Source organism: Jaculus jaculus, chromosome 5, assembly GCF_020740685.1.
Source record: "Jaculus jaculus isolate mJacJac1 chromosome 5, mJacJac1.mat.Y.cur, whole genome shotgun sequence".
NCBI lineage: Eukaryota > Metazoa > Chordata > Mammalia > Rodentia > Dipodidae > Jaculus > Jaculus jaculus.
The window spans coordinates 105,865,640-105,889,750 of record NC_059106.1 but is presented as its reverse complement, the minus strand read 5'-3'; the positions used below and the strand labels follow the sequence as shown (position 1 = coordinate 105,889,750).

At 40.2% G+C, this 24,111-nt stretch overlaps 2 protein-coding genes across 2 annotated transcripts in view; one reads left to right on the top strand and one right to left on the bottom strand.

The window, feature by feature from the left end:
- The window catches only part of Hadha (hydroxyacyl-CoA dehydrogenase trifunctional multienzyme complex subunit alpha), a 68,431-nt gene extending 47,939 nt beyond the window's left edge, over window positions 1-20,492 (bottom strand). Inside the window, exon 1 of the mRNA XM_004663732.3 lies at window positions 20,278-20,492. Coding sequence (XP_004663789.1) covers window positions 20,278-20,344 — 67 coding nt within the window. The 5' untranslated portion in view covers window positions 20,345-20,492. The remainder of the gene's footprint in view (window positions 1-20,277) is intronic.
- An 88-nt stretch (window positions 20,493-20,580) lies between these two features.
- Hadhb (hydroxyacyl-CoA dehydrogenase trifunctional multienzyme complex subunit beta) overlaps window positions 20,581-24,111 on the top strand; it is a 47,955-nt gene continuing 44,424 nt past the window's right edge. Inside the window, exon 1 of the mRNA XM_004663734.2 lies at window positions 20,581-20,733. The gene's annotated coding sequence lies outside the window, so the exon portion shown is untranslated. The remainder of the gene's footprint in view (window positions 20,734-24,111) is intronic.

The following is a 24,111-nucleotide window of genomic DNA, read 5'->3' as shown; positions in this document are numbered from 1 at the left end:
CAAGGTTGCTAACCACTTGACCTTTAATATGGAGATAGTATCATGGATTATCCAAATAGGTTGAGTGTAACCACAGAAGAAGAGGAAGGCCAAGAGAATCAGAGATGGCAGTGGAAGAATGACCTGGCTCCAGGTTGCTGAAGAGGAAAGTGAGCACAAGTCAAGACTACAGGCAATTTCTCTAGAAAGGGCAAGGTAATGGATTTTCCCCTATATACTCTAGAATGAACAGTCCTAACAACATCTCTGATGTTAACCTAATGACACCCATTTTGGACTTCTGACCTCTATAACTGTACAGTTATACATATTTTATTTTTTAGACACTAAAGTTGTGATAATTTGCTATAGCAGGGAACTAATGCACTGAGCAATGAGTAATACTACAATGAATACTACAGAGCTCTGCCTCCAAAAACCAAAAGAAGGCAAATGGGGCCAGCGGGCAGCCCTGGCTTCCAATGGAGTGTGGTTGTAGGGAAGTGTGGTAATTTGAATTTATGTCACCCCAGTAGATGCAAATGTTTTATTAAAGCTTGTTCCAGCCCCCTGGCTGGAAGAGGTATCACTGTGAGTTTCCAGCCTAAGGTTTGCAAAGTTGAGTTCTGCTTGGGTTCCCTGCTGTTTGGCTGTAAGGTTTTTTTTTTTTGTGTGTGTGTGTGTTTCCCCCCCCACCCCAGGCTTATGGTGCTGGTGGTCATTTTTCTCTCTGCATGGATCTGTGAAAGAGAGCCATTATGGAACTTCCCTGGATCTGTAAGCTTCAAATAAGTCCTGTTGTTCCCATTAACTGTGTCTGGTTTGGAAGTTCATCCTAGCAGTGTGGAGCTAATGACTACAGGTGGGTAGGCCCCAGCTCCCTGGTTCCTCAGCAGTATGCAGTTGTATGAGGTGGTACATGCCAGCACCCTCATGGTGCCCATGTGTGTGGCAGGTAGGCCCTGAATCCCTGGTTCTCCCACAGTGTGCATGTGAGGTGGGTAGGCCCCAGCTCCCTGGTTTCTTGGCCCTGGTAGCTTATGGTGCCATGTGTGGGGCAGGTAGGTCCCCAGTTCTCGAGTAGCTTATGTGGAGAAGGTAGGCCTTAGTTTCCCAGTTCCTGGGCAGTGTGCATGTGTATAGCGAGTAGGGAACCACATTAGCCCCACAAAAAGCCATATCAGAGCAGGCTCACAAGCAGGGATCTGCCTGCAATCATCTTAATCCCAAATGCATGAACCAGGTGGGCCCTATAATCATGGTGACTGAAATTCAACCTCCCAAGTGGGATCCCTGCTATCCCAATGTCCTTCCTGCCACCAGTTGCCATAGCCAAGTCCACCACAAAGGAGCAGGAAGCAGTACCAGAGCAAGGTCTTCTATGGTCACTAAATTGGCCAGGGATTCCAGGACCCCACATACAATTCCTAGGAGAGTGAACAGACAAGATCAGGCTCAGGCTCAAGAGCACCCAGCCCAAACCTGTGAATATACCACCTTCTCACTCCAACCTTAACCAAACATGAACAGGGCAATCCACAAGATATACTAATTACCACAGTCCCAGCAAAATAAGACAGCAACCTCAAGATGGGCAAACCCCAGTGCAAAACAACGAATGCAAGACACCAAGCTGAAAGATCCCTATCAAGGACATCTAGCCCCATAATGGAAGCCTACTGCAAACCCAGAGAAAACTCCAGCCAAAGAACCCCAAAATAAAGCTATAACAAGTATATTCAACAAACTTAATGAGACCATGAATAAAAGAATAGAAAGTTGGTTGAGAATTGAAATTAACAACTCACAAAAGAATTTAAAGCATGGCTAAATGAAGAATATCAACAAAAGAATCAACAAAAGAATACAAGAATGAACTCAGGGCTGGAGAGATGGTTCAGAGGTTAAGGCATTTGCCTGCAAAGCCTAATAACCTGAGTTTGATTCCCTAGTACCCATGTAAAGCTGGATGCACAAAGTGGCACATGTATCTAGAAATCACTAGCAGTGGCTAGAGACCCTAGCATGTCCATTCCTTCTCTGTATGCCTGTCTCTTTTCTCTCTGCCTCTCTGCTTGCAAATAAGTTTTTTTTTTTTTAAATGAAGCATTAAAAAAAAAAAAGAATGCCAGGTGTGGTGGCGCACGCCTTTAATCTCAGCACTCCGGAGGCAGAGGTAGGAGGATCGCCAGGAATTCGAGGCCACCCTGAGACTACACACTGAATTCCAGGTCAGCCTGAGCTAAAGTGAGACCCTACCTCAAAAAACCAAAAAAATGAACTCAAAGCATGGCAGAAAGAAATGGAAACAAATCAGTAAAAACAACTCAATAAATGTCTCAAAAAAAATTGAAGGGAATAAAAAAGTGATAGAAGAATAAAGAAAATGGAGGGGAACTGACAAAAAAAATAATCTCAATGGGCAATGGAATAAACTCAGTAGATATAATCAAATGCAAGAATGAACTCCAACAAACAAGCAAGTCTACTCAAGAAATTAAACTGGGGGCTAGAGAGATGGCTTAGTGGTTAAGCACTTGCCAATGAAGCCTAAGGACCCCGGTTTGAGGCTCGATTCCCTAGGACCCACATTAGCCAGAAGCACAAGGGGGCGCACATGTCTGGAGTTCATTTGCAGTGGCTGGAGGCCTTGGTACGCCCATTCTCTCTCTCTCTGCCTCTTTCTCTGTCTGTCACTCTCAAATAAATAAATTAAAATAAACAAAAAATTAAAAAAAAAAACAGAAATGAAATTGGAATTCCACAAACAGATGAAAGTGCTGAAAATACGTAATAGACAACAACAATGAAATAACTCTTTAAAAAGGCTCCAAATAAAGCTGCACCAACAGAGTAGACCATACAGAGGACAGATTTTCAGAACCTGAGGACAAAACAGAGGGAGTAGGTGGGCAGTCCAAAAACAATGATAAATTCTAAAAAACATTTGTATTAAATATGAGGAGTATGTGGGACACCTTAAAGACACCAAATATTCAGGTCATTGACATACAGGAAGGGAAAGAAATACAAACCAAAAGCATAGAGAGCATCTTCAACAAAATTACCAAAGAAAATTTCCCTAACCTACAAAGGAGAGCTCTATCAAAGTAGAAGAGGTACTCAAAACACAAAACAAAACCAGAGAAGAAATTCCCCACATTGCATAATAGTTAAAACTCTCAATACTGAAAACAAAGAAAGGGTTTTAAAAACCGCAAGAGGAAAAACAGATAAGCCCATTAGAATAACCTCTGATTTTTCAATGAAAACTCTAAAATCCAGAAAGGACTGACTGAAATGGATCATTTCAAATCCTAAAAGACCATGGCTGCCAACCTCAAATAGTATACCCAGCAAAATTATCTCTCATAATTGAAGGTAAAAGAAAAACCTTCCATGATGAAAGCCAGCCATACAATTATGTGAGCACTAAGCCAATACTACAGAGAATATTGCATAGAAAAGCCCAAATTGAAGAGACAATCAAAACCAAGAGTCTACAAGAAGGGAAAACAACAACCATGAGTAGAACAGATATGAAAACATGTGAAGCCTAAAAAACATTAAACTCCACAAAGCCTCCAACTTGATAGGAATTAACTCACACCTCACAGTTATAACTCTAAACATCAATGGTCTCAATGCTTCAACCAAGAAGCTAATAAAAAACTAAAAATCTGGATCAGAAAAATGGATGCATCCATTTACAGTCTACAGGAAACCCACCTTACTAATAAAGATAGACACCACCTTAAGGTGAAAGGATGGAAAAAGATATTCCTAGCTAACCGAAATAAGAAACAGGCAGCTGACAGCACAGGTACCATGCCAAAGCAGCCTAGGGAGAAAAAAGCCAAACTAAAAAACCAAGTAAAATATACGTTTTTACTAAAAAGTGAGGTATATAGAAAATTGAAACAGCAGCAGAGAAGTAGGAGAGATGCAGAGCATCCAGAGCCTGCCCGAGGGGATTTTCCACTCACACCAGAGCTCTCCACAAACTCAAGAAACGTTGAGGGAGAACGGCAGTGAATGACAGAGGAGCAGATCACAAGGTAGAAGAACATGTGGAACAGTGGGCAAACTAAGCAGCATCAGCTCCCTCCCCTTCCCCAACACCACTGACCAGCCCTCAGGAACACAGCTGCGGACCAGAGACCCAGCCACACCTACCTGAATTGACAGAGCACCAAAGAGGGACCCAATCAAGAGTACAGCTGAGACCAAAATCATCCCAAAAGCTAACTGGGATTACACCATGTCAGTAACCGCCTAACAAACCTAGCATATACGCCTGAATCAGAAGTGCTAATTGCACCTTCCATATCAGGATAAATTATATGTTAAATCGGATGGATGGTCAAATTTGCCATTCTTAAATAAGCTGTATTTTGGTCTTGTTATTTGTTGCTTCTTGAATTATACTGGCTTTGTTTACTCTTCTGTTATACATTAGGGAAGGGTATCACCTGGTCACAGGCTGACTTGGAACCTCTACAAACAAGATATCTTAACCACCTTGTTGTCAGTATTAAGGGAGTGGGTGAGGCACCACACAGCCTAAGGGACACACAGAGAATTTGGTTGTCATAATACCTACTCTTGGATAAATACTCTGTGCTGTTTTTCATTGACAGTGTACATTGTTTAGTTAAATTTTAGAATCTGCCTGTTTTTTTGTTCCTCTTAGCCTACTTGAATACTCTCATAGCAGGCATACCTAACACCTAGAGTCGCTTTTGAACATACTGAGAGTCTTCAGAGCCACACCTAGCACCTTAAGCTGCTACCCCGAAGATACTGATTGATGCATCTCATAATACCCGGCTACCTGTAAAATCCAATCATTAAATAATCCAAAATGCAAACATATATATATTATAACACAAGAAACACCAAATATCAAGACAATATAAATCCACCAAAAAGTATTAATGCATCAGAAATGACCTCCAGTGAGAACGAGTTACAGGAAATGCCTGAGAAAGATTTCAAAAGAATGATTATAAATATGTACGAAGAACTCAAAGAAGAAATCAAAGGAAGCAAAGAAGATACAGGACACGAATTTAATGAAATAAAGAGGTGAATACTAGACATAAATAAGGAAATGGAAATAATAAAGAAAAACCAGTTAGAATTACTAGCAATAAAGAACACAGTTAATGAAATAAAAAACTCCGTAGAAAATTTCACCAGTAGAATGGATGAAGGAGAGGACAGAATATCTAAGCTAGAACACCAGGTGGCAGATCTCATACACTCCAACAAAGAGAAAGACAAACTTAGAGAAGTATGAGTGGGAATGTCAAGATATTTGGGATACTATGAAAAGATCAAACATAAGAATTTAGGGTATAGTACAAGGAGTAGAATTTCACTCAAAAAGCATAGTTGTATCTTCAACAAAATCATAGAAGAAAACTACCCCCAAATTGGGAAAGAGGAGCCAATGCAGATACAGGAATCCATTAGAACACCAGCCAGACAAAACCTGGACAGAACCTCTGCTCACCATATTATAATCAAACTACCAAACATACAAACCAAAGAAAAAATATTGAAAGCAGTGAGAGAAAAATCAATTTACCTACAAAGGCAAGCCTATCAGGATTACAGCAGATTACTCAACACAAACTTTAAAAGCCAGAAGGGCATAGAGTGCTGTATTCCAAGTTCTGAAGGATAACAACTGTCAACCAAAGATACTTTATCTTGCAAAGCTACCTATTCAAATCAACGGCAAACAAGGACATTCCATGACAAAAGCAGGCTAAAGGATATTTAAAGACAAAACCAAGTGTACAAAAAATACTTTAAAGAATCCTCTATGCTGAAGAAAAAGAAAAGCATACATACAAGCAACCAGGAAAAAACAAACGATGATCAAATACTAGTTAACACAAGAGAGCAAAGGTAAAACCGGAAGAACTACAAAAAAAAAATGGCAAAAATGAATACACACCTTTCAATAATATCTCTTAATATGAAAGGCCTCAATGCCCCAACCAAAAGACATAGGTTTGCAGACTGGGTTAAAACGCAGTATCCTTCAATTTGTTGCCTCCAAGAGAATCACCTTTCTACAAAGGATAGACATTATCTTAGGGTGAAAGGTTAGAAAACAGTGTTTCAAGCAAAAGGACCTAGAAAACAAGCAGGGCTTGCTATCCTAATATCTGACAAGGTACACTTCAGTCCAACATTAGTTAAGAAAGATAAGGAAGACCACTTTATATTGATTAAAGGCACCCTACAACAGGAGGACATTACAATCCTAAGCATATATGCACCTAACATGGGGGGCCCCAAATTGATCAAACAAACGCTATTAGAACTAAGGCTGCAGATAACACCAAACACAGTGGTAGTGGGTGACTTCAACACCCCACTCTAATCAATTGACAGGTCATCCCGGGAAAATATAAACAAAGAGGCATCTGGACTAAATGAGGTCACAGAAGAAATGGACCTAACAGATATATACAGAACCTTTTATCCAAATGCTGCAGAATATACATTCTTTTCAGCAGAACAAGGAACATTCTCTAAAATGACCATATACTAGGACACAAAGCAAATCATAACAAATACAGGAAAACTGAAATAATTCCTTGCATTCTATCTGACCACAATGGAATCAAACTACAAATCAACAGCAAGAAAGGCCATAGAGCATACACAAAATCATGGAAATTAAACAACACATTACTAAAAGATGAATGGGTCAATGAAGCAATCAAGAGGGAAATCAAAAAATTTAGAGAGTCAAATAATAATGAGAATACAACAAAGCAAAATCTCTGGGACACAATGAAGGCAATCCTAAGAGTAAATTTATACCCTTACGTACCTATATTAAGAAATTAGAAAGGTCACAAGTAAATAAACTAATGCTTCACCTTAAAGCCATGGAAAAAGAAGAACAAGGCAAACCTGACATCGGCAGATGGGAACAAATAATAAAGATTAGGGCAGAAATTAATGAAATAGAAGCCAAAGGGAAAAAAAAAAATCCAAAGAATCAATGAAAGAGTTGGTTCTTTGAAAGGATAAACAAGATTGATAAACCCTTAGCAAATCTGACCAAAAGAAAGAGAGAAGAGACACAAATTAATAAAATTAGAGATGAAAAAGGTAACATCACAACAGATTCCAGAGAAATTCAAAAAATCATAGGGATATACTATAAAAGCATATACTCCACAAAGTATGAAAATCTGAAAGAAATGGATGAGTTCCTTGATTTATATGGCCTAACTATATTAAATCAAGATTAGATTAATCACTTAAACAGACCTATAACATGCATGGAGATCCGAACAGTTATCAAAAATCTCCCAACTAAAAAAGCCCAGGCCCAGATGGATTCACTGCTGAATTTTACCAGAACTTCAAGGAAGAGATAACACCACTGCTTCTTAAGCTTCTCCATAAAATAGAAGAAGAAGGAATTCTACCAAACTCCTTCTATGAAGCCAGCATCACCCTGATACCAAAACCAGGCAAAGATAGAATAAAAAAAGAAAATTACAGACCAATCTCCCTCATGAACATAGATGCAAAAATTCTCAACAAAATATCAGAAAGATCATTCACCCTGACCAAGTAGGTTTTATCCCAGAGATGCAGGGATAGTTCAATATATGCAAATCTATAAATGTAATACATTATATAAATTGATTAAAGGGCAAAGATCACATGATCATCTCATTAGACACAGAGAAAGCGTTTGACAAAATCCAACATCCCTTGATGATAAAAGTCCTACAAAGACTGGGAATAGAAGGAACATATCTCAATTTAATAAAAGCTATTTATGACAAGCCTAAGGCCAACATATTACTAAATGGGGAAAAACTGGAAGCTTTTCCACTAAAATCAGGAAAAAGACAAGGGTGTCCACTGTCCCCACTTTTATTTAACCTAGTTTTGGAAGTCTTAGCCATAGCAATAAGGCAAGAGACACACATAAAAGGGATACAAATTGGAAAGGAAGAGATCAAGTTATCATTATTTGCAGATGACATGATTCTATATATAAAGGACCCTAAAGACTCTACTAGCAAACTGTTAGAGCTGATAAAAACCTGCAGCCATGTAGCAGGATACAAAATAAATACACAGAAATCAGTAGCCTTCATATATGCTAACAACAAATACACAGAGGATGAAATCAGAGAATCACTCCCATTTACAACTGCATCAAAGAAAATAAAGTACCTTGGAATAAACCTAACCAAGGAAGTAAAGGATCTCTACAATGAAAACTTTAAAACACTCAAGCTAGAAATTGCAGAAGACACTAGGAAAGATGAAAATAGATTCTTCTCTCTCTCCATGCACAAGAATTATGTCCAAATGGATTAAAGACCTTAACATCAGACCGGAATCTCTGAAACTGCTAGAGGAAAATGTAGGGGAAACCCTTCAACATATTGGTTTTGGCAAAGACTTTCTGAATACAACCCCAACTGCTCAGACAATAAAACCACAGATTAACCACTAGAACCTCATGAAATTACAAAGAGTTTGTACTGCAAAGGACACTACGAATAAAGCAAAGAGGCAACCTATAGAATGGGAAAAAAAAATCTTTGCCAGCTATATATCTGATAGAGGATTAATATCTAGGATATACAAAGAACTCAAAAAGTTAAATAATAAGAAATCAAACAAGCCAATTAAAAAATGGGCTATGGAGCTAAATAGACAGTTCTCAAAGGAAGAAATACGGATGGCATATAAGCATCTAAAAAAATGTTCTATGTCCCTAGTCATCAGGGAAATGCAGATTAAAACTACATTGTGATTCCATCTCACTCCTGTCAGATTGGGTACCATCATGAAGACAAATGATCATAAATATTAGCAGGGATGTGGAAAAAGAGGAACCCTTCTACACTGTTGGTGGGAATGCAATCTGGTCCAGCCATTGTGGATATCAGTGTGGAGGTTCCTAAAACAGCTTAAGACTGATCTACCATATGACCCAGCTATAGCACTCCTAGGCATATATCCTAAGGACTCATCTCATTTCCTTCGAAGTATGTGCTCAACCATGTTTATTGCTGCTCAATTTATAGCTGGGAAATGGAACCAGCCTAGATGTCCCTCAACTGATGAGTGGATAATGAAGATGTGGCACATTTATACAATGGAGTTCTACTCAGTGGTAAAGAAAAAAAATGAAGTTATGAAATTTGCAGGAAAATGAATGGCTCTGGAAGGGATTATATTAAGTGAGGTAACCCAGGCCCAGAAAGCCAAGCTCCGCATGTTCTCTCTCATATGTGGATCCTAGCTGATGATTGGGCTTCTGTGTGAGAAGGCTTCTGTGTGAGCAGAGGCCAGTAAGCTAAAAAAGAGATACAAAGGGAAGAGAAAGGAAGGGAAGAGGGTGCATAATAGGTTGGTATTGTATATATGTAAGTAGAAGAATAGATTAACAGGGGTGCAAAGGCCCAAAGTGAGGTCAGAGTAGGCGACCGAGTAAAGGAAAGGTGGAGAGAGGGCTAATCAAAATCTAAGAGGATATAAATAAATCAAATCGTATCCTTTGGTTTTGGACAATGGAACACTCAGGAGCCGTAGTTCAATGTGAGAAAGGTACACCACCAGTGAAGATACTCAACAGTGGACACTGCAAGCCTTATAATTGGCCAGCCAGGCCAAATGAGCCAACGGGTGCAATAGTGGCCCGTGTGTCATGGTAGAAACCAATTGCCCTCCAATTGGACTATAGGCCCGCAACAAGGGAGGGAATACATCCCTCATACTGAAAACTTAAAACAGGGGTAGTCATGAGCTCTAGGGGTGTAACATCTGCTGATATCTGGATAAGTATACGTACTATGCTTATCAAACTGCCCAGTAAGCACTTCTCTTAATATTCATACCCTTATATTAATGCTACTCTCACTTTGATTAGAGAATCTTCTCTTTTCAGGTGGCAGTGACCTTGGGATGACTCAGAAGGTATCATGGTGCTGGAAAGAAGCAACTAGAGTTCTGAGTAACATCTCGATCACACCTTCCAAGGCTCAGGATCTAATGTGGAAGAGGTGGCAGAAAGAATGTAAGAGCCAAAGGAAGGGTAGGACTCCTTACAATGTGCTCCCTCCAGACATAAAATGGCCTCGATATCCATGACCTCATAGTGCCTGCACTACCTACACAAGACCAACATAAGAGGAGGGAAAGATCATGGCATCAAAATAAAAGAGAGACTTATTGAAATGGGGAGGGGATATGATGGGTATGGAATTTCAAAGAGGAAAAGGGGGAAAGGGAGGTTATTACCATGGGATATTTTTTATAATCACAGAAAGTGTTTAAAAAATTGAGAAAAAATTAAATTAAATTAACTTAAAGAAAAGAAATAGTAGAGTTATAGGCATACAAAGTACTTAATCATTTTTTGTGCTAGAGGGCTATACTATATATGTCACAGTGTATGTTTAGGTTCAGTATATTGCCCATATTTAAAATGAAAATTTATACAAAAAAAAGAAACAGGCAGGGATGGTTATACTGATATCAGACAAAATACACTTCAAATCAAAAGCAATCAAAAAAGATAAAGGGCTGGAGAGGTGGCTTAGCGGTTAAGCGCTTGCCTGTGAAGCCGAAGGACCCCAGTTCGAGGCTCGGTTCCCCAGGTCCCACGTTAGCCAGATGCACAAGGGGGCGCATGCGTCTGGAGTTCGTTTGCAGAGGCTGGAAGCCCTGGCGCGCCCATTCTCTCTCTCTCCCTCTATCTGTCTTTCTCTCTGTGTCTGTCGCTCTCAAATAAATAAATAAATAAAAATTAAAAAAAAAAAGATAAAGAGTTGGTGTGGTGGTTCATGCCTTTAATCCTAGCACTTGTAAGGCAGAGGTAGGTGGATTGCCATGAGTTTGAGGCCACTCTGACACTACATGGTGAATTTCAGATCAGCCTGGGCTATATCAAGACTCTACCTTGAAAAACCAAAAATAAATAAATAAAGAAGGCTACTTCATAGTCATCAATAGAATAATACAAGAGGATAAAGAGGATATGACAATCATATACCTATGTACACCAAACACAGGAGCACCAAATTTTATAAAGCAATTTTGTTGGACAAAAAAGCAGAAATAATCCCCAACACAATTACAGTAGGAGACTTTAATACTCCACTATCATTAAACAGCCAAGGAAGTTAAATACCACCATAGATCAACTGGACCTAGCAGACATTTACAGAATATTCCACCCTAACTCTGCAGAATACACATTCTTCTCAGCAGCTCATGGTATCTCCTCTAAAATAGATCATATACTGAGGCATAAAACATGCCTCAACAAACTCAGGAAAATCAACACAATTCTATGCAATGCATTAGAGCACAATGTAATAAAGCTAGAGAATAACAAGGGAAACAACAGAAAGTCTACCAACACCTGGAGGCTGAACAATTTACTACTCAATAATGCATGGACAGTTGAAATCAAAATAGAAATTAAAAAAATTTTGGAACTGAACAACAATGAAAACAGAATATACCACAACTTATGGGACAGAATAAAGGCAGTCTTAAGAGGGAAGTTTATAGCACTATATGCTTTCATTACAAAAACAGAGAGATTTCAAGTCAACAACTTAATTACCCAGCTGAAGGCTTTGGAAAAACCAAAACAACCCAAACCCAATAGTACCAGATATAAAGAAATAATCAAGATAAGAGCAGAAATCAATGAGTTGGAAACAAAAAAAAATTTTTTTAATTGCTGAATCAAAGAGCCAGTTTTTTTAAAAATAAACAAGATTGATAAATCCTTAGCAATTTGATTAAAAGGAAAAAAGAGAAGGGTCTTAATTACTACCAATTAAAAATTAACAACATCAGAAACAAAAAGATACAGACCCTAATGAAATATGGAGAATCACCATGACATATTTCAAAGATCTATATTCCACAAAATTGGAAAAGCTGGAAGAAATGGATGAATTGTTTAACTCATTCCATCTACCAAAACTAAACCCAGACATGATAAACTTGATTAGGAGACATAACATCAGTGAGATTGGAGCTGTAATTAAAAGCATTCCAACAATAAAATGTTCAGGGCGAGATGGTTTCACTGCTGAATTCTACCAACCTTCACTTAAGAACTAAACCTAATTTTTCTCAAGTTATTCAACACAATTGAAAAAGGTGGGAACTATCCCTGATTTCTTCTCTCGCTCTTTTTTCAAGTTAGGGTCTTGCTGTAGCCCAGGCTGTCCTAGAATTCACTATGTAGTCTCAGGGTGGCCTCAAACTCACAGTGATCCTACCTGCCTCCCGAGTGCTGGGATTAAAGATGTACACCATCATGTCCAACAGCCCTAATTCCTCCTATGAAGCCAGCATTACACTAATACAAAAACCAGACAGAGACACAAGAAAAGGGAACTACAGACTGATATCCCTGATGAAGTTAGACACAAAAATTCTCAATAAGCCACGCATGGTGGTGCACGCCTTTAATCCCAGCACATGGGAGGTAGAGGTAGGAGGATTGCCGTGAGTTCAAGGCCACCATGAGACTACATAGTGAATTTCAGGTCAGCCTGGGCTAGAGCAAGACCCTACCTCAAAAAACAAACAAACAAACAAAAATTCTCAACAAAATTCTTGCAAACCAAACTTAAGAACATCAAAAGCATCATCCACTTCAATCAAGTAGGTTTCATCCTAGAGATGCAGGTTTGGTTCAACATGGAAATTGATAAATATAATACATCACATAAGCAGACTCAAACTTTGGAACAACATGATCATCTCAATAGAGAAAAGGCCTTTGAAAAAAATTCAACATCTTATCATAATTAAAACACTGGAGGGGCTGGAGAGATAGCTCAGCAGTTAATGTGCTTGCCTGCAAAGCCTAATGCCCTGAGTTCAATTCCCCAGTATCCACGTAAATCTGGATACTAAAGTTGTACATGCACCTAAAGTTCATTTGCAGGAGCTAAAGACCCTGGCATGCCCATTTCTCTCTCTCCTTCTCTCTCTCTCTCTCTCTCTCTCTCTCTCTCTCTCTCTCTCTCTCATCTTTCTGTGCTTGCAAATAATTAAAAATATTTTTTTAAATTGGGGAAGACAGGGATAGAGTGCACATATTTCAACATAATAAAGACAATATAAAACAGATATAAAGCACATATCATACTAAATAGGGAAAAATTCAAAGAATTCCCATTAAGGTCTAGTACTAGGCAAAGGTGCCCACCCTCACCACTGCTTTGCAATACAGTACTTGAAGTCTTAGCTCAAGCAGTAAGACAAAAGAAAGAAATAAACAGGATACAAATTGAAAAGGAAGAAGTCAAACTAGCCTATTTGATGACATGATTCTATACTTAAGAGGTCCAAAAGAAAAGCCCTACCAAAAAACTTCTAGAAGTGATAAACACTTTTAGCAAGTAGCAGGATATAAAATCAATACAATCAATACAGAAAAATCACTAGCCTTCATATATATCAATGACAACAATAAGGAAAAAGAGAACGGGGACGCTGTCCCTTTTACAAAGGCCATATACCAAAAAAAAAAAAAAAAAAAATCAAATACCTTTGAAAACATCAAAACACTGAAGAAAGAACTGGAGGGAAGACATGAGAAGATTGAATGACTTATGCTCATTGACTGGAAGATTAATATTGTTAAAATAGCCATCCTACCAAAAGCAATATACAGATTGGATGCAATTCCAATCAAAATCCCAGCAACATTCTTCACAGAGTTAGGAAAAAAAAAATCTCAAAACTCATATGGAAGTGAAAAAGGCCTTGGATAGCCAAAAATGTATTAAGCAAAAGGTATCACCATACCTGATTTCAAACTATACTATAAGGCCATAGTAATAAAAGCAGCATGTAATGACATAAAAACAGACACAGATCAATGGGATAGAAACGAAGATCCTGACGATCCAGGGCTGTAGATATGGTTCATCGGTGAAGGTGCCTGCCTACAAAATACCTAATGACCAGGTTCAATTCTCCAATACCCCCACATAAAGCCAGATGTACATCATGGTGCCTGCATTTGGGGTTTGTTTTCAGTGACTAGAGGCCCTAGTGAAACCATTTTCTCTCCTTGCAAATAAGTAAAACATTTTAAAAAAAGAAATGAAGGGCTGGAGAGATGGCTTAGCAGTTAAGCGCTTGCCTGTGAAGCCTAAGGACCCTGGTTCGAGGCTCAGTTCCCCAGGTCCCACGTTAGCCAGATGCACAAGGGGGCGCACGCGTCCGGAGTTCGTTTGCAGAGGCTGGAAGCCCTGGTGCGCCCATTCTCTCTCTCCCTCTATCTGTCTTTCTCTCTGTGTCTGTCGCTCTCAAATAAATAAATAAAAATACTTTAAAAAAAAAAAGAAATGAAGATCCAGTTATATTTTCAAGTAACCACTACAGTTACTTGATTTTTGACAAAAGGGCCAAAAAAATGCTCAGTGGAACAAATGGTGCTGGAAAAATGGAATAGTCACATGTAGAAGATTTTAATATAGACACCCTTCCTCTGACCTTGCACAAAAATCAACTCTAAATGGATCAAAGACCTCAATATAAGACCTGAGTCGACTACAAGAGAAAGTAGGGAGAATTCTCCAAGATTTAAGCACAGGAAGACTTTCTGAATAAGACTCCAGTGGCCCAGGGAATTAGCCAAACATTCAAAAACACAAACCTCATGAAAATAAAAAGCTATTGTACAGAGACACAAACCATCAACAGTCAGTAGACAACCTACTGAATGGGAGAAAATCTTCCCCAACAAAGGCTTATAATATCTACAATCTACAAAGAACACAAAAAACCCAAACCTGGACAAGCACCAGTTAAACATAACCATTATAAACACCAACAATATGGACATGGTACTAGCATGAAGCTATGAAAAGGGGCAAATAGGAAACAAGTTGATGGTCAGAAGAAAGAAAAAAAAAGAAAAAAGAAAGGAAGGAAGGAGGGTATGTAGGTAGATATGGGAAGGTCTCGGGGGTAGATGGAGGGGGGACATGGTTGGAGATACACAAAACTGAAGTCAACATGCACCAATTCCATAGAAACACTCTTCCTGGATACCACTCTACAACTGATGACCCTAGATAAAGGGGAGGAGAGACCCTAATAGAAGAGCCCCATAAAAGGTAGAGAAAGCATAACCTTAAAATTATGGGCTCTGGCTGGTCATTCCTTGGACCAGAATTGGGTTCCACAACACAGTAAGCTGTTGCTCAGGGAAACATGAGGTCCCCAAAATAATATGAACTATGCTAAAACTTTTGCTTACCTGCAACAGCTAAAAGGTAAGTCCCTATTGCTGAAGACACCACAGCCTACAGCCACAGGACATCAAGTGACCATCCTGGAACTGAGAGGAAATCCAGTTCCCTCCCAGCTAGCCCTCATAGTGCTGGAAAGTGTTGAGAGCAGCTAGAGAACAATGGTTGCCAACAGACTGAATAAGCTAGTTACAAAATCAACCAGCCAAGCAAGAAGTATACACTTGTGCAATAGGGGCACATAGCAGATGTAGGTAACCAACTCTCATATGTTGAACATAAGACCCACTCAGTGGAGAGAACTGATATCTGGCTCTGGGAATCAAGTCAGGTTCCCTAGAACAGGAAACCAATAAGCTCCAGAGAGAACCTAACTGCTCTTTGAGTAAGATTAGATATACACATCACTATATCTTTCTAATGACTAGGCTTATCCTCTTTTATTCAAACTGTTCTCACTTATGGTTGGAGAATCTGTTCTGTTTTACAGAGGGAGAATAATACAGGGAAGAACAAAAATACACCAATACATTAAGAAGAGAGAGCAGTCACCTTCACCTCATCTGCGTGGGCCCAGAAACCATTATAGGGGAAGTGGTGACAAGAATCCTGCTCTCAAGGATAGCCTGAAAACCAGTTCCATAGAAATGGCGACAGAGACACTGTGGTCATTCAATCCTCATAAAAACAGAGTTCCATAGGCTATGGAGAAAGCAACACTAAATCAGATTCCTATCTTGCCCACCAAAACTCAGGGAACATAGTAGAAGAGGGGGCAGAAATGTAAATGCCTCAGGGTGGGTGAGAATAGCCTGATACACTGTATTTCCCCAAAGATTGACTGAAGCCTCTTGGTCCCCACAATGAATACCAATAAACATACCAAAGAAGACCCTCAGCAGAATTGGGGTGAAGGAGGAGGGTCTAAGAATACCTTTTAAATTAAAAAAAATGCAAAAAAGGGGGGGGACATAAACCGAAGGTATGCTGGTCATTGATGGACAGATTCCTCCTCCTCTTTTTGAGATAAAATATCACTGTGTAGCCCAGGCTGTCCCTGAAGTCATGGTCCTTCTGCCTCAGCCTCCAGAGAGCTTGAATCACAGGCGTAGGCCACTGTCTCTGGCTCCTGGACTAATTCTAATTCTTAACTGACACTAGATATGTTAGTCATTTCTGAGGAGTGTCAAGTATATTTGGTTGGCTATGACCCAGTGTTATCTAGCTCCGAATATAACCCATCTTCCTGTCCTGGGGTATGGGAATCTACTTGTCCTGCTGCTAGTAATACTTGTGTCCATTAAATTTTTGATAATTACACTTTCTGCCATACTGGATCTGTCTGCCACTTTTTTCAGTCTTATACTTTGCCTTAATAGTACATTCTCCTACCTACCACTTGGTTTTTCCAAGTCAATGATAGTAATATGACCTTTTAAAGCAATCCTTAAGTACTGGGGAAGGGAGGGAATCTGCTTGTAAAGTAGAAATTTTCTAGTGGAAAGGGAAGCAGGGGATAGGTAATTCTACTAGAAAAGGGTAAAGTAGCCAGGCATGGTAGTGTATGCTTTAGTCCCAGCACTTGGGAGGCAGAGGAAGGAGGATCACCTTGAGTTCAAGGCCATCCTGGGAATACAAAGTGAGTTCCAGGTCAGCTTGGGCTAGAGTGAGGCCCTACCTTGAAAAACAAAAGGGTAATGTGTATTAGAGTAAGAATGGACTGATTAGGCAGGCAGGTTGGGAGGGATGAGCTATGAAAGATAAAAACTGGAAGCATAAGTAAAACTAAATGTCAGAAAATGAATGTGTAGGCAAAAAAACAAAACAAGCAAACATGGGTTACAACTTTACTTTGAGATAAGGTAATCCTTTGTAGCCCAGGTTAGCTGGAATTTGTTGTGATTCTTATGCCCCATTTTATTGAGTTCTGTGCTTATGTGCTGGGATCACAAGTACACGTCACCATGACTGGTTACAATTTTAAATATCATATATTTGTTCTTTAAAGGTTAGTGCTTATTAGCCTACAGTTTATTTTAACTCTTGCTCACGCACAAAACCCTCCTCTAAATCAATAGAGATAAAAAGCAAAGAGAAACCTCAGTAAATATGCACAAACATATTTAACAAAGAATTCCACACCACAGTCAACTAAATCAAGTCGAAGTACAAGGTAACTTTGCTTTTGGAATCCAGCCTTACCAAAGCCTAATGGCAAAGCTTACTCTATAGCAGCTGCGTGAACTTTAGCCTACATCTTTTGTGCCAACAAAAGAGAAACCTTTGTCCTACTTTTTAATCATCTTTGTATGTAAGCAAGAAAACAGCTACAGGATCACATAAAATTACAGTCAAAGGAAAATGCTGACACAAATTTCAAATTTGAAAATGTTACTTTAGTTACATCAATCAATAGCTTTTCTGAAAATTTAATCTTACACTCTGCTTTCTCTTTAGATCATATAAATCAAAATCCACCCTTTGGAGAAAGGATGGGATTAAAAAGAGAGTTAAATTTAAAAACATGGCATCACCAACTAATCGTCTTTAATTCTTTCCTACAAAATTATTCTACCATTTACATATTTAGGAATTTAAATTTAAGAGCAGTAAGAATTAAACATATTACAGTCAATATGTGATTTTAATCTCATAGTTTATATTCAGAATTATAGCACTTGTACAGTAGAAATTCTCTAAATAGTTACAAATTTTAAGAGAATTTAATCATTTCCCAGCAAATGTTATAGCTTTTGGTACTACTGTGGCACAGGCTTACTGGGTAAAGAATCAATTTGTTGAATATAAGTGGTAAGCCATGCATGTAGGTAATTTTAAATTTTCTTTGGTACATATTTTTTCATATTTGCTATTAAAAATGCAGTAATGAATCATTTTTTAGTGAAAACACAATCCAATATAAGTATGTGTTTATATTTATGTGTAGAAATATAAAAAAATTAAGATGGTCACTTTTTATCACATATATAAATAATGGGTAACTTTAAAAATTCTTAGATATATGGAATCATTGTTTTCAGTACTGAAAAGTTAATAACATTTACTGAGCACTTACTTCATGATAAACTGCCTAAAATGTAACTTAACTTCTTAGACTTAATGAAGAGTTAATATTCTCCATTTTACCAATGAGAAACAGATGTTGAAATTAATTGCTCAAGGTCACCAAAAGATAGATTCAAGCCAAAGAAGCTAGAGACTACACTTAGTATTTTCAATTGCTCTGTCATGCTACTTCTCATGCCAAAAAAATTGAGGGTCATTCATTTTACAGTTGAGAAAACAAAGCCTATTTAAGATACTAGAGTATACAAGGTCACATAGCCAGCTAGGGACTAGGAAACACATGACTTGAATACCACTTCAGGGTTCCACCACCTGTTAATCCACAAAAAACCCTATAACCAATGCAGGAGCAAATTCAATAGCATTCATTAAAGGAAACACAACCAAGTGCTAACAGAAGGCATACAAGTAGTAAGAGAATGCATGATTCCATTTTCTTAATCTTCTCAATCACTACAGCATTTCATTTTTCTGCAAGGTGATTATGATTAATTATATAGATGTCCTATAAAGATTAAAAGCACACTTGAACAAAGGAAACAATTAAAATCACTCAATTTATCTTACATTAATGGGAGACTCAGGTATTTTTCTTAAAAAAATGTATTTTTAAGCCGGAAATGGTGACACACGCCTTTAATTCTAGCACTTGGGAGGCAGAGGTAGGAGGACTGCCATGAGTTCAAGGCTACCCTGAGACTATATAGTGAATTCCAGGTCAGCCTGAGCTAGACTGAGACCCTATCTGGGGAAAAAAAAAAAAAAAAAAAAAAAAAAGATCTGTTTGTAAAGCCTGCCAGCCTGGGTTTCCCAGTACTCAACTAAAGCCAGATGCACAAAGTGATGCATGGGTCTGGAGTTCATTGCCAACTGCAAGAGGCCCTGGCGGTCCCAGACTCTGTCTTTTGCGCCTTCCTCGCAAATAAATAAATTTAAAAAATATTGCCAGTTGTACACAACTTTAATCTCAGCATTTGGGAAGCTAAGGTAGGAGGCTCAGTGAGAGCTTGAGGTCAGCCAGTGAGATCCTGCCTCAAAACAAGACAAAAAAGTTCTACTTCACATCTCAGAAGGAAGAAGCGTGAATTCATGTTACAAATTAAAGTTTCTAACCAAGTAGCTGGCATTAAGTACAGCATGGAGTAAATATAAAGTCACATTTGGCGTTTGAGATGGAAAGAAATGCTGTTTTCTACAGCCACCTTTAATCTTTATTCATTACCAGTATGAAGAGGAAAGACAATAGAGCTGACAGAACTTGACAAGGAACCGGCAGAAACAAGTTTAGACATAGTTGTTAAAATGATCTAACATATTTCTTAAGAACCAGGTTTTTATTTATTTTTAAAATGTCTGTTCAAGTAAATTGAAGAAACCCACATTTCAACCTACTAAACATTCACATTGGGATTAGCGGAATTGCAGGAGTTGAACTCCCCGAAGTGCAAAACAGTTTTGACGCGAAAGAACAGTGAGTGGCAGTGATCTCCAAGTTCTTCAATTCCACCCGAGAAGCTTCTCAATCAGTCGCTCGATGGGAGCAAGGTGCAATGGAGCCTCAAAGACAGGACAGAGTGGGTCCTGCCCTCCCGATCTAGCAAGGACCGAGCCAAAGCCATCAAAAAAGAAACTAAACTGGGCGTGAGCACAGGACTTCAACGTGGGAGAGCTGCGCAGAGCCTCCGCGTGGCCGGGACTCAGAGACCGCGGGGTTCGGGAGCTAGAAACGGCGCGGGACTGCAGGCCGCGAGGGCCGGAATGTCAGCCCCTTCGAAGGGCACAGGGCTCAACGAAGGTGCGGGGACCGGGAGGGCGGGCGGCCGCGAGGGCTGGCGTGGACCCCGCTCCGGGCCGGGCCCGTTCCTGCAGGCTTTCTCCGAGCCTCCAGAGCGCCCTCAGCTAGGCTCACCTCGGCAGCGGAAGATCCTGAAGGCGTGGGAGCGCCCGAGGCTGCCGATGGCGCGAGAGGCCACCATCTTGAACAGGAGAGGGCGAAAGTAGAGCGCTACTCGCCGCGGCGACTCCGCCCGGGACGTTTCTTTTCACAGCTCGGTCGGTCGGGCGCCCGACGTACTGCCTGACTGAAACGCCGCGGCTGAGTTGCCTCTCGCGCTTTTGCACTGCCCTTCGCTGTCAACTAACGGCGTGGCAAGGAGGCCCTTCCGGGACAGGACCGAAGCCCGTGGAGGCGGGGGCGGGGCGCCGGCTTTCTAGTCAGGCGCTCAGCGGACAGTCCGCGAGGCCGGCGGCGCCCGCGGGCGGGGCCGAGGGGTCCTCTGTGGCAGAAACTGCCTCTTGGTTCTGCGAGGGTTGTCACTCGGGCGAACCTTGCTGAGAGCCGCGACCCAGCCCGACGTGGACTGAGGTGAGCCGTAAGGGCGTCGCCCTTGCAGCCTGGAGGTCCGGCTGCTTCCCAGTTCCTTCCTTCCCTTGCCTGCGCAGCCGAGGTCTGGGAGCGGCCGAAGGCTTCCAGCAGGCCCGCGCCAGCCGTCCTGGGGCAGAGCGGGGCCAGCATCGCCGCGCAGCTCCCTGCTGCGCCGTGGGCTCTAGTCGTTTGCCTCCGCAGGTGAACCGAGAAACCGTGCGCCTGTAAAACCCTGGGCCGGGCTGGGCGGGGGATTTGGAGTTGCACCCGCTTTACCTGTATAACCCACTCAGCGTGATGAGACCGAGAAGGCACCCCGGGTTGACCCCGATTTCTGCTACGAAGGGTGGGACGCAGGTGTGGAAATAGCTGAGGATTCGTCGGCTAGGTCTGCCCTCACTCTAAGTGTGAAGAAGCCTAAGCTGGTGAATCAGCGCGACATAAGGTACCAGGACTAGGACTAGAACCCACGTCTACGTCTGAGAGGTCTCCATTGTGCTAGAAAGATGGAATAAACTGATTTCAAAAGAAAGTGGCATTGGGGGCCTACTGTGCACTGGGCACGTTCACACTTTTTAATTTACTTCTCACGATCCTAGTTTTATGATCATTTACACTTTCTAGATGAAGTTTGGGAGGCTCAGAAAGATTATGTAAATCTTCTTTGAAGCAAAGTCAGGATACAAACATAAGGGACTCGCTACTTGAACATGTTGTCTACAAGAGAAGAAACAAGAAGTGGCAGGGAAATTGAGATCCAAATAAGGAAGGGAAAAAAAAGGAAGGGAGCTTTTTCTTTTACAATTCAAATCCAATAGTGTGTCCTTAAGACCACTTTAAGCTGCAGTTTGTTGACCACTTCTGAATAAATTGTCAAAAGGTAAGACTCGGTTCTTCCCACACAGTACTGTCTTGTGCACCTAATTTTGCTTATAGCACTTATTATTTATTAATAATTATTATTATTATTAGATCAGAGGTGGGAAGCTTTACTGTGAAGGACCAGACAGGAAATAGTTTGGGCTTTCTGAGTCCACTTTGGTCTCTGTCATATATGCTTTTGTGTGTGTGTGTTGCTACATGTTTTTCACTCATGCATATGAGTTACTGGCTCAACCACTTAGCCATATCCCCAGCTTTTACAACTTTTAAAAAATGTAAAGACTGGCTGGGAGTGGTGGCACACGCTTTTAATCCCAGCACTTGGAAGGCAGAGGTAGAAGGCTCGCCATGAGTTCGAGGCCACCCTGAGAATACAGTGAATTCCAAGTCAGCCTGGGCTACAGTAAGACCCTACCTTGAAAAAACAAATAAACAACAACAAAAAAGTAAAGACTGGTGTGGAATTGTACCTAAGTGGTAGAGCACTTGTGAAGTATGGGTGTTGGATTTGTTGTTTCACACCACAAAAGCAAAACAAACAAGTACACACAAAAACTGTCCTTTTTTTTGTTGTTGTTTTTTAAGGTAGGGTCTCACTCTGGTCCAGGCTGACCTGAAATTAACTCTGTAGTCTCAGGGTGGCCTTGAACTCACGGAGATCCTCCTACCTGTGCCTCCCGAGTGCTGGGATTAAAGGCGTGCCCAACACGCCTGGCTCAAAAACTGTTCTTAATGAGGCACTTGGGTTGGAGTTTTCTAATCCCTAATCTAGAATACCCCTTTGGCTCCACATTCTTCTAACTTGCATTCTCAACAAAATGCTAAGTTTCATCAGGTCAGAAAAAAAGTTGTATTCATCGATCCCAGCACCTTAGTACCAAGGCTTACTTAGAGAGGAACTAAGTATATTTATATCACCACCTACTAAGTATAACAAAAACATAAATAACCTTACTAGATATAATCAGGCACCGTGTACACATCTGGATGTGTATTTAATTCTCAAGAACTCAAGAATTACCTACATTGTATTGAAGATCCTAAAACTTGCTTAAGGCCCTACAGCTAGAGTAGAGCCAGGGTTTGGACTTAAGTTTTAGAGTCTGTTCTCTTAACCTTGACATTGTGTCTTGATGTTGTAATAAGCTCTTAAGAGACACACTCCATTTTGGTTTCATTCCCAAGTGCTTCTAGTTTAGTCATCCTTAAGGCTATATTACTATGGTATTTTCATGTGTTTGAGACAAAATTTATTTTCTGAAGCTCAGCAAATGACAGTCAAGGACAGCTTTCCCACATAGGATAGTTTGCTTTTATTTATTTATTTTATTTTTATTTTTTAAAATTTTTATTTATTTGAGAGAGAGAGAGAGAGAATGGGCACGCCAGGGCTTCCAGCCACTGCAAGTGAACTCCAGACGCATGCGCCCCCTTGTGCATCTGGCTAACGTGGGTCCTGGGGAATCGAGTCTCGAACTGGGGTCCTTAGGCTTCACAGGCAAGCGCTTAACTGCTAAGCCATCTCTCCAGCCCTGCCTTTATTTATTTTTTGAGATGGGATCTTGTGTATTGCAGTCTGGCCTTGAATTTGATATATAGCTGAGCATGACCATGAACTTCTGATCCTCCTTCCCAAGTATTGGGATTACAGGCATTCTCTGCCATGCCTCACAATTACTTCTGGTTTATTCAATGCTGGGGATTGAATCCAAGGCCTTGTGCTTGCTATATAGGCACTGTATCAACTGATCCAGATCTCTAGCCTCATTTCTTATTTTTAAAATCTCTTTTGGGGCTGGAGAGAGGGCTTAACACAACTCTGAGTACCTGAGTTCAGATCTCCACACACCATATAAAAGCTGTAATGCCAGTGCCTTCCTGCTAGAGACAGGAGAATTTCCTGGCAGTTCATTAATGAAGTGAAATGGTGAGTGAGAGCCTGCACACACTAGGAACATGCACATTCACCAAATAAATAGATGAAAATATTTAAATCCGTTTTTCATTATTTATGAAAGGAATATATAATCTGTATTTTTTTCAGAAACTACAGAAAAGTCTAAAGGAAATAAGTAAAGCTGTAATCCCACCATGTAGAGATAAATATGTTTGTGATAATTTAACCAGTTCTGTTGATTTACATTTGTATTAGTTCCAATTTTATACATAGAATGTCACAGTGAACAATTTGATTATTCCTACAGGTGTGAGACCAGTTAGAGGAATTGTTAGACTCAGAATTGACAATTTGGAGCCAGGAATGGCACTGCACACCTGTAATCCACTGGGTGCTAAGTTCAAGGCCTACCAGGGCTACATAGTACTAGGCCAGTCTGGCCTGTGTAGTGAGACTCCCATTTTAAAAACCAAAAAGTAAAAAAAAAAAAAATGGCAGTCTATAATCTCAGCACTTAGGCTGAATGAAGCAGGAGAATGAAGAGTTCCAGGCCACCTGGGTTACATGTGAGACCCCATCTCAAAAAAAATAAATAAATA